Genomic DNA, 11,495 nt, shown 5'->3' on the forward strand with positions numbered 1-11,495 from the left:
AGGAAAAAACATATATAGGTGGGTCCTCTTTTTGCAGGTCAAGACATTTTATCTCCACCCCTGTTACACATTATCTTTAGAGTCCATTCACTTCAGAGTAATTCTCAAAAACATGTTTACTTAACAGACCAGATCACTCCCGCCCCAACCCGTTGGCTCTCTTGTCCACATGCAACAATACGGGGTGGGGGGGGAGAAGTAAATTCCGGAATTAACAATCTCATCAAATTAACCAAAGGAAGATGTGGTTTTTACTGATTGTCACAGTTGTTTAAATACGTTTAACTTCTTTAGAGTTTAACTGTGGCCCCAAGGCACTAATGTCTTCCAGATCTGGTGGAGTCAGTCCTTGATGGTCTCAGTAAGCTCCAGTTTCAGGCTGAATGGAAACACTGTGGTTAAAGCTGCAGTCAGTCTGTCATCACCCAGACTCTGCCAGCATCTGTCACCATAAACTTTAAAACTGGTGACCTACGGGCTAAACACTATTTAAGAAAATCTATCTGAATATGGCAGGGAATGGAAAAAAACCACACATTTCACCAAGCTGTTTCACATTAAGACCTTATAAAACACTTTGTGGATCCATGAGCCACTTCAAGTATCTGAACAAAGGTATGACCCTCTCTCTATCCAGTACACACACACGTTCACATCCATACAATTCTGCATATTATTTTAGTGACATAGAACCTACTAAATCCCAATGCACAGATTTCAGACCATAAACATCTATTATAAAAGGAGCATCAAAGATAGATAAACGTTTCTTTGTATGTGATTAACACAGTTGGTAGGAAAGAACCACAACTTGGTGGTCAAGCTGCTTAATGTTTATCAAGTTCAGCATAATGGAAAAAGCATCAAATTTTAATTCCTGTGCCCTCACTTAATAGTTATGTAACTTTAAAGACATCATTTAAAATATGGCTTCATAATAATAAATTATTATGCAAATTATTATGTAAATCCTCACACAATCAAGTTACGAGATCACGTGAAATGCAGCTCCAAGTGCCTGGTTGGCTATAAAATGCTCCAGAAAGGCTTGGCCACTGAAGGACAGACACAAAGTAGCAAAATCATAGGCTTACGCATTCTTTCAAGTCCTTCCCAAGGATAAAGATTATTGTATAATTATCACTGATAACAGAAGCTAGTATTTATTGAGGGCTTGCTATGTGCTGAAGATTTTACATGCATTAGCCTCACGTCAGCTTTAGGAGTTGGGGTTAATTATGGCACCTATCTTATAGAAGAGGAAACCAATTTAGAGACATTAAAATAAATACTTGTTCAAGGTTACACAGCAGGGAAAAGGCAGAGTCAGGATTTGTATTCTGCAGTCTGAATCCAAAGCAAATCCAAAACTCTGTGAGGCGCTACGCTCTGCTACCTGCTGATGGTTGTGCTGGGGGATGCTCAACCACCAGATGTCTTACTTGGGAACTGCACTGGAGGTCGAGGGTCTGCATTCTCCTTCTGTCGTAAAATCACAACGTCCCCATCTTTCAAGCCATAAGAAGCCAAGGATCTGTGGTTGTCTGTGAGAGGTCTTTCAGCATAGACGATCTACAACAAGAAAAGATACACAACAGTATAATGCACTGAGAAGTAACAGAGCACAAAGCAGAAGGACTAGTTTTCCTCTGAATCAGATGTCACACTCCATTCAAAGCCTCCAGTGGATTCCCACCACATCCAGAACAAAACCCACAGTCCTTCCCGTCACCGACCAGGACTAAACAATTTGGCCCCTGGCTCTCCTTCTGACTTCACCTTTCACTATGACTGCTGTTCCTCAAATAACAGGGATCAACTTCCCCTTCAGGGCTGTTTCTCTTGTTTTCTCTACCTGAGGAATGTTCTTTTTCAACTCTTTTTTTTTCCTTTTACGTCTCTTATCAAACATTACTCTTTAGAGTTCTTCCCTAACATGTTATTTAAAATAGACTCTCGACTAACACAATATATACTTCCTTATTTATTCTCCTTCTGTCCCATTAGATGTAAACTACTTGAGGCCAAGGGCTTTGTTTCATTCACCAGATCATAAATGCTTAGAACAGGGCCTGTTACATAACTGATGCTCAAATATTTGATGAACTAAAGAATGAATTTATGAAAATGGATATAATTTTAGATTTAATTTTTAGCAGGGAGGAAAAGGGAATGATTTATTCTGGTTATGCTAACTAACTACAGTACTACTAAATAAAGTGTGCACTTTGAAATAATCTTGTACACTGGCAAAAGGTTCCCAAACATCATCCTTCCTGCACTGCATTCTTCCTTCTCTTCTACCATTCCCAGAGTTTTATCACTCTGGGCTGGGCACGGTGGCTCACGCCTGTAATCCCAGCACTTTGGGAGGCCAAGGCAGGTGGATCACGAGGTCAGGGATTTGAGACCAGCCTGGCCAACATGGTGAAACTCTGTCTCTACTAAAAATACAAAAACTAGCCGGGTGTGGTGGCATGCACCTGTAATCCCAGCTACTCCAGAGGCTGAGGCAGGAGAATTGCTTAAACCCGGGAGGCAAAGGTTGCAGGGCTGAGATCGCACCACTGCACTCTAGTCTGGGCAAGCAAGACTCCGTCTTGGTGGCGGGGCAGGGGGCAAGACTGGAAAATAAAGTGAAACTAAGAAAATAACAACTAAATACAACTGGAAAAAAAGAATTAGGAATGTACTACTAATAAAAATATTTTATGATGTGTAATCATACTGAAGAAAACCTGAGAGCACAAATAGATGAAATAGCGTGCTATAGATAGAAAGAACAAAGGTACCCTATAATTTTACCACGAAAAAACATAAAATCTGCCCTGCATTATTACCTACTCCAGAAAGGCATTCAGAATAAACTCAGGCTTTGAAAGGTTTTCCTCCTAATGATTCACTTTTCACCAGGCCACATGCAAACTAAGGAACCTGAGTTCTACCCTGGCTCTGCCAGTAACTCCATGCAAGGGGCATGACACAGGCCTCACCCTTCCCATGTGTCAAGCAATCAGGTGGGCTAGATCATAATTACAGCTGTCCTTTCCAGTTCTCTCTGCTAACATTATCATTCTATGTTTCCTTACAGCTTTCATAGTAAGGTTACCTGAAATAAGAACTGAAAACACAGCATTTAAATTGGAAAAAAAGTGATTCTGTCATATCTGCTCTCAGAATTTATAGACATGAGGAACAGAACAGGAAAATGAGTTCCTACCAAAATCGAATCCTGAATATGAGCAAATTTGTAGGCCCAATTATACAAGTTTTTTGCATGACTTGAAAAAAATACTATTAAGTTCTTAATGCTCAATCCGCTGAGTTAAAAAACATGTCAGATCTGTTATGATGGCTCACATCTGTAATCCTAGCACTTGGGAAGGCTGAGGCAGGAGCATCGCTTAACCCATTTAGGCCAGAGGTTGCAGATTTTTTTTGTGTGTGTGAAAAAAATCATACCTTGGCAATGACCTTGAACGGTAAGATATAACTCCCACAAGCTGGGTTAAGCCCTGGAGTTTGAAATCAGCCTCAGCCTGGGCAACATAGTGAGAATCCATATCTAAAAAAATTTTGTTTTTTTTTTTTTTTTTTTTTTTTTTGAGCGGAGTCTCGCTCTGTCACCCAAACTGGAAGTGCAGTGGCCGGATCTCAGCTCACTGCCAAGCTCCGCCTTTCGAGTTGAACCATTCTCCTGCCTCAGCCTTCCCGAGTAGCTGGATTACAGGCGCCCGCCACCTCCGCCCGGCTAGGTTTTTTTGTATTTTTTAGTAGAGACGGGGTTTCACCGTGTTAGCCAGGGTGGTCTTGATCTCTGACCTTGTGATCTGCCCGTCTCGGCCTCCCAAAGTGCTGGGATTACAGGCTTGAGCCACCGCACCTGGCCGCTAAAAAAATTTTTTAAATGGCCAGCCATAGTAGCATGTGACTGTAGTCCCAGCTACTTAGGAGTCTGAGGCAGGAGGACTGCTTAAGCCCAGGAGGTCCAGGCTGTCGTGAGCTGCGGTTGTACCACTGCACTCCAGCCTGGGGACAGAGTAAGACCCTGTCTCTTAAAAAACAAAAACAAACAAACAAAAAGAACCACATTTCAACAGACTGCAACTGTCACTCCCATCATCCCATTCACACACCCTTATTTAAGCACATATTTCACAGTAAAAGTACATCAGCATCAACACAGATTTTCTGCAAAACAACTGAGAGTCATATTATAACTTGTGAGACTGCTTGGAAAAACACATAAACCAGAAGTGACAAGCATCACAGGTTGAGGTGTGCAACAAGAAACAAGAGGTATGCCAAGAGAAATGGCAGGTAGACAGGCTCTTACAGCATAGCATCAACACTGTGAAGACACTGTCAACAACTTACTCTTTAATTTTCCAGTTTCAGAAATTTGACTATCAGTATATTTAGAGATACATGAACAGTCTCCTGGGAGCAGAGGCACATTCTAACTGTATGTATGTACGTATGTATGTATGTATGTATGTATTTATTTATTGAGATGGAGTCTCGCTCTGTCGCCCCAGCTGGAGTGCAGTGGCCGGATCTCAGCTCACTGCAAGCTCCGCCTCCCGGGTTCACGCCATTCTCCTGCCTCGGCCTCCTGAGTAGCTGGGACTACAGGGCTCCCGCCACCATGCCCTGCTAATTTTTTTTTTTTTTTTTTTGTATTTTTAGTAAAGACGGGGTTTCACCGTGTTAGCCAGGATGGTTTCAATCTCCTGACTTTGTGATCCGCCCGTCTCTGTCCCCCAAAGTGCTGGGATTACAGGAGTGAGCCAATGCGCCCGGTCATTAACTGCATTTATAAGTGAAAATTTATTTATTTACAAGGAGGAATCAAACTCAGGAGAATCAAAATGATCCTACGCAGGCTGGGTGCCGTGGCTCACACCTATAATACCAACACTTTGGGAGGATGAGATAGGAAGATCCTTTGAGGCCAGGAATGCAAAGCCAGACTGGGCAACACAGCAAGACTCCACCTCTAAAATAATAATAATAACAATAATAATAATTAGCCGGCATGGTAGCATATGCCTGTAGTCTCAACTATTTGGGAGACCGAAGCAGGAGGATCACCTGAGCCCAGGAGTTCACGGTTGCAGTGAGCTATGATTGTACCACGGCACTCCAGCCTGCGAAACAGAATAAGATCTTGTCTCTTAAAAAAAAAAAAAAGAAGAAGAAAAAGAAAACTGCAATTGGAACAACTGTCGGATTTCAAAGCCCATACTCAAGTATTATATACAGCTTTCCCAAACATAACCCTGAAGTGGCCTGGTGAATTATGTGGGTGACTTTAACAAGCACTACTAAGCCATCCATTGCCACAAAGAGACTCTATCCACCAGGAGGATTAAAATACTGTCCACTGCTCAACGCGTCCCCATGCCCTGAACATGAGGAAACACCACCAACTGCCCGCTGACTCCCACTTCACAGATGCCATACTTCACTCCATCACTGCTTAGTTGCCACAGTATTTCCTCAGCAGACAATATCATTTTTTAAAGGAAGGCAGCATGATCTAACAAATAAAAATGTAAAATCTAGATAATCACCACATTGAGCATGTCTATGAAATATGAAATGCTGCTTCAGTGCCAATTTCCTGGAAACACTAGACTGAAGAACCTGGGAGAGGAGCACGCGTTCCTCACACTGACGAAGCAGCAGCTGTGCTCCATTTTAGTCTAAGGACATAAATGAGATCAACTAAAGCTCAGCTAAAATTGTAATTGCCACAAAGAACTGATTTCATTTTGTTTAAACAGGCTTAAGAGTCCAAGACAGACAATTATTTTGCAGCAAAAGTCCCAAAATAAATCCATGTGATCTTCCAACGGAACATGAGTATCTATTAGACATGGCTTCAAATCTCTACCAATCAAAACAAAAGGCGTTCCACAGCAGCATTCTCGATCCTTCCACCACGCATGTTACCCAACTCAACAGCTACAAAGCCCAAAATTCAAGTTTTGCCAGTTATAAGAACATACAACAAGAAATGTATACAGCTATGAGTCTTAATCAGCAAAACTGGCGCAACTGCTGGTACTTACTCCAGAGGAGGCACCCCAGAGACTGAATTATAATCTTAATCAACATTTAACAACAGACTAATTAATAAAACTCCAGAACTTTTAAGCATGAGGTCAGGTGTTTTCTGGTCTCTGAATGAGAGCCTTCTATTAACAAAAAGCTTAACAATAAATTTCTAGCATTAAAGAACATAAACTGGTAGGCCAGGTGCAGTGGCTCACACCTGTAATCCCAACACTTTGGGAGGCCGAGGCGGGAGGATGCTTGAGGTTAGGAGTTCAAACCCAGCACTGGCAAGACCTCGTCTCCAAAAAAAAAAAAAAAAAAAAAAAAGTCTCAGCTACTTGGGAGGATCCCTTGATCCCAACATGTTGAGGATACAGTGAGTTGTGATTGCAACACTGCATTCCAGCCCAAGTGAGAGCAAGATCCCATCTCTAAAAAATAAAGAATAAAGATAAAATAAGGACCACAAACCGGCTACAAAACACTTGGAATCACATCTGAATGGCTTCATAATAGTATTGCCAACAATCAAATGCCCACTATCTACCAAGTGATCTACATATTCTACCCCATGTAATAGCCAATTTGACTTGTATAACCCTCTCTGGAAGGCAATTCGGCAACAGTTACTAAAAACTTTTCAAAGACTTTATGCCTTTGATCTGGCAACTGCATATCTAAGAATTTATCCTGAGAAAATAACAAAAATGGAGGCTACAGCCTTAAGTATACAGATGTTCATGCCATGTTACTTATAACTGCTTCCAATTTTCCCCAATATTATGCTTAACAAAAGGGAGATTGTTAAATAAATTACAATACATCTATATGATGGTATATTATGTAGCCTTTAAAATGATCAATTTGGGGCCAGGTGTGGGGGCTCACGCCTGTAATCCCAGCACTTTGGGGGGCCAAGGCAGGTGGATCATCTGAGGTCAGGAGTTTGAGACCAGCCTGGCCAACATAGTGAAACCCCATCTCTAAAGAAAATTTAAAATTAGATTAGTCGGGCGCGGGCAGCGGTGGCTCAAGCCCCTGTAATCCAGACTTTGGGAGGCCGAGACCGGGCGGATCACGAGGTGCAGGAGATAGAGACCAATCCTGGCTAAGCACGGTGAAACCCCGTCTCTACTAAAAAAAATACAAAAAACTAGCGCCGAGGCGAGGTGGCGGGAGGGCCTGTTAAGTCCCAGCCTAGCTCGGGAGGCTGAGGCAGGAGAATGGCGTAAACCCGGAGGCGGAGCTTGCAGTGAGGGCTGAGATCCGCGGCCACGTGGAACTCCAGTCGCGGCCGACAAGAGCGGAGACTCCTCTCAAAAATAAAAATAAATAAATAAATAAATATTAGTCAGATGTGGTGGAGCACACCTGTAGTCCCAGCTACTTGGGAGGCTGAGGTGGCAGGATCACTTGAGCCCAGGAGGTTAAGGCTACAGTGACCCGTGATCGCACTACTGCCTAGGTGACAGAGCGAGACCGTCTCAAAACAAAAAAACAGACACAAGATAAAACAGTAGTTTACAAACCACAAATCATGCTGTGTGCATTTCCAAGATCACACAATGACTGCTATTATTTGCCTTTCATTTGAGGGTCCTTATACATTGTGCCTACTTTTTCCATGTGCCACCTACAGAGGTAAATTATCAGGATGCTTCAAAAATATGAGGACACTAATTTAAAGTGAAGCTAAGTTCTGACAACTGTTTGAAGTTCACCCAGGCAAGTCTGCATCAAAGCATCAAACAGAGCCACGACTGGCTTCCAAGCCCACACTTCTATTAAGAGACGGAACATGCCCAGCTTTAATCACACGTACAAGTAGAGATGGCTTCTGTTCTAAATTTGTTACCACTGAATTATAACTACTATAATCAGACTAGAGCTGTTAAAAATTAGCACCTTTTCCAACTGTATGCTTATGCACAATTGACATTCAGGTGAAAGACTGAATTCTAAACCAGTGATCACCAATGCAGGGCAGCCATGTAAGACAATTCTTTAAGGGTGGAGGAAGAAACTGAAAATATTAGAATTTTCATTTCCATTTATTTTAGTTCGTCCTTCCTTAAATGCCATTTTGTGTGTGTACAATGTTACTTTTTGTATATATTACATATGCATATAATGCACATGTTATGTGTATATTATACATGGTCATATATAATGCATAAAATGTATCAGTTCATGTATATTATACATAACAGGAGCATAATCTGAAACATTTTACTGATAGGGATACATGAATGAAAGTTTGGACACTAGTGGTCTGAACACATAGTGGCAGGAAAAAATAGCCAGGAACATAAAAATACATGTATTTCCTTGAAGAAATGGAGTCAGAAATGAGAGGTGAAGGAATGGGAATGGAGAAAGTAAACAAGAGGAGGAGTTAAACAGTCAAGGAAAGGAAGGGAAGATGAGTAATATGAGAGAACCCTGGGAGGTCATGGGGGAGCACTCAAGTAAGTAAACATGGTATATTTGTGGGTAAAAACTATAATGATGTTTACTTTTACGATTTGATGAAAGGAAATGACTCAAGTGTCTAGGGTGGATCCTGTTCCTGCCTGATGGGCAAGCAAGTGAAAGACAACCGACCACCAGACACCTTAAAATAGATACTGTGTTGTCAGGTTACAATGGAGCCAACAGAACAGACTGGAAAAACAGGAGCTGTTTATGGCTATCTAACACAGGCTTAACACCAGTTGGAGCCCAAGTTTCTATATGCTAATTTGGCTTGGGAAGGAAGTAAATGCCAAAACATTGACGTAATGAACAAGAAATAATTTGGAGTTAGCCTATGTTCAATTACTAAGGTATTCCTAACTTTCCAGACTGGCAGAGGGCAATGCCTGGCTGACCACACAATAAATCATCTTTTGTGATGGCTGTAACAAGAAATTTAAGTCAATTAAAGGGGGTGTCAGATATCCCTTTAACTGATTTAAATTTCTTGGTTCAGCCATCACAAAAAGTGCAGGAATGGAAACAACCTCAACCTCTGTCTTTTCTCAAGCCCTAACAACAAAACCAATTTACATTTTAATTTCTTATTTTCCCTACCAGCCGGTGATTACAACGAGGGTAATATAACAGCTCGAGGAAAAAAACAACTGAAAAGCCACTATCAAAATTGAAGAGTTGTCCGGACGCGATGGCTCACGCCTGTAATTCCAGAATTTTGAGAGGCCGAGGCGGGCGAATCACTTGAGGTCAGGAGTTGGAGATCAGCTTGGCCAACATGGTGAAACCCCGTCTCTACTAAAAAAAAAAAAAAATACAAAAATTAGCCGGGCGTGGTGGCGCGCACCTGCAATCCCAGCTACTCAGGAGGCTGAGGCAGGAGAATCGCTTGAGCTTGGGAGGCAGAGGTTGCAGGGAGCTAAGACCGCACCACTGCACTCCAGCATGGACGACAGAGAGAGACTCTGTCTCAACAAAAATGAAAAAGAAGGGGAAAAAAAAAAAAACTGAAGAGTTGATTTTCTCTATTTAAGCAGTCCTTTCCCAGTTCTCCACATGAGGCATTCACTGACAGGAACTGGTTCCTGAGCTTTTGTGGATTAACTTTTGAAATTCTTTCTGAACAGCTTTATGCCAAGGTTCTAAAGTTCACATTGTGTAAAGGAATCATACTTCTGAACAAAATATTGACACGTGTTTACCATAAGACAGTAGAACAAGCTGTAGTTGGGCAATCGTTTTGTAAACTATTTCATAACTGCAGTAGAAAATCATGATTTACATGATGAAGCCTTGGGAGACTTCTGTAATTTTCTTAATGTTTAGACTACGTCCTCCAGGCTAAATTTATTAAGTCATGATCTAAGTGTTTTAGTGTAAAGTTTACAGGGTTATTGTCACCGATTCTGTTTGATAAAGACTAGGGGCAGCCCCAAAGCATTTTGAAAATTACTTTTCTTAGTTAAAATATGAGAGGTTGAACTTCTTTCCAGCAGGCTGAGTAGGGAAATGAAACCACCAAACAGCAGATATTATGCCGTTTCCAAGCAAATATCCTTTTAAAGCATTGAGCTTTGAACTCACCCAAACTCTGAACTGTGGCCTGAAAGAAAAAGGGCCCTCTGGCTTACTACCAGGGTAGAACCGAAAGAAACAAACAGCTTGAGTTGAACCAACAGGTACTGTTTTTCAAAAGAATTTAACCAGAAACGCATGTGGTGGATAAAGAGCACTTCCAAAGACCCCAAAACGAGGTAGTGCAAATCTTAAACTTTTTCTTTCACCGGAAGTGTAAATCTGTGCATTTAAACTGCGTATATTTAAGCAGAAACCCTCTCCAAAAAAAAAAAAAGAGAGAGAGATAGAGAAGCAGAGGAACATCTATCTACCACAGTGATCCAAACTGGTATTTCTGGTTTGCAGGACGTAAGAATCCTAGCAAACCCAGGGCTGCTTCTGAGGTCCACAACGATATCCTACACTCAGGATCAGAAAAAGGGCCAAAGAGCAAAGGTGAGGAGGGTTAGCGCTGCTCTACAGTCCACGCGCCCCTCACGCTGCAGTGGGTGCGTCTGCGGTCAGGTTCTCCGCTCCCTCTCCTCGCACCCCACCCCACGCTCGGGGTGTGTGAGGGCAGCTACCGATGCCAGCTCCCCAGCTCCTTCCTGGATGCGGGGGTGACCTGAGAATGGCTATCCCTGCTCACCCCAGCCCCCAATTCTTCACCAGTAGCAAAGGGAGTGCGGCCCCGAGGTGGGGAGGGCTTAGCTCCGGGGCAGGCCCCGCTCGCTGCCCGGCGTACCTGGCTCTCGGCTGCGGGGATGCCAGACTCGAGCTCGCACAGCGCGCGGAAGTTGTGCAGCTCGAAGTCGGCGTCGACCTGGAGGGAAAAGGTCACCTCGGAGAGGTCCCTCCGCACACAGTACACGGTGAGCAGCATGGCCCGGGCCCGACCCGGCTCGGCCCGGCCTGGGCGCGGGGCGCAGGGGAAGAGGCGGCGGCGTGGCCTGGCTGGTGCTGCGGAAGGACGGCGCGGGCTGCTCGCTCGCTCGCTCCCTCCCTCACACACGCTCAGTGAGTCACTCCCGCCCGCCCTCACTAGCAAGCACGGCCGCCGCCACCCGCCTGCNGCCCGCCCTCACTAGCAAGCACGGCCGCCGCCACCCGCCTGCGAGTCCGTCTGCCTGCCCGCCTGCCTCCCACGGCTGCCGCCAAGCGCGCCGCCCGCCCGGCGCCCCGCCCCGCCGCAACTCGGCTGCCGTAAAGCCCGCCTCGCCTTCCCCGCCTTCGCGACGCAGCGGGGGGCGGGGACTGGAAGGGGAGGAGGAAGCCTGGAGAAGATAGGAGCGGGAGGAGTGGGAAGGGGACGTGGGAGGGGACGTGGGAGGGGAGAGGGAGGAAGGGCGAGAAAAGGGGAGGGAAGGAAAGGAACGCGGAGAAGGAAATCTCTGCTGACTGGT

General features: G+C 44.0%; 1 protein-coding gene across 4 annotated transcripts in view; it reads right to left on the minus strand.

Annotated features, from left to right (window-relative positions):
- LOC108524276 (protein DDI1 homolog 2) overlaps positions 1-11,240 on the minus strand; it is a 46,400-nt gene extending 35,160 nt beyond the window's left edge. The window contains exons 1-3 of one of the 4 annotated variants that reach the window (XM_017865307.1): positions 11,204-11,240; positions 10,838-11,160; positions 1,443-1,572 (exon numbers count right to left, since the gene is read on the minus strand). In XM_017865307.1, the coding sequence (XP_017720796.1) occupies positions 1,443-1,572; positions 10,838-10,975 (268 nt within the window). In that variant the 5' untranslated portion in view covers positions 10,976-11,160; positions 11,204-11,240. Of the gene's footprint in view, positions 1-1,442; positions 1,573-9,135; positions 9,227-10,837; positions 11,161-11,203 lie in introns of those variants that run through there. The other 3 variants (XM_017865308.1, XM_017865311.1, XM_017865310.1) reach the window with 3 other exon arrangements.
- Between the last annotated feature and the right edge of the window lie 255 nt (positions 11,241-11,495).

The sequence above is a fragment of the Rhinopithecus bieti genome, unplaced genomic scaffold (assembly GCF_001698545.2).
Source record: "Rhinopithecus bieti isolate Rb0 unplaced genomic scaffold, ASM169854v2 scaffold_81031, whole genome shotgun sequence".
Classification (NCBI taxonomy): Eukaryota; Metazoa; Chordata; class Mammalia; order Primates; family Cercopithecidae; genus Rhinopithecus; species Rhinopithecus bieti.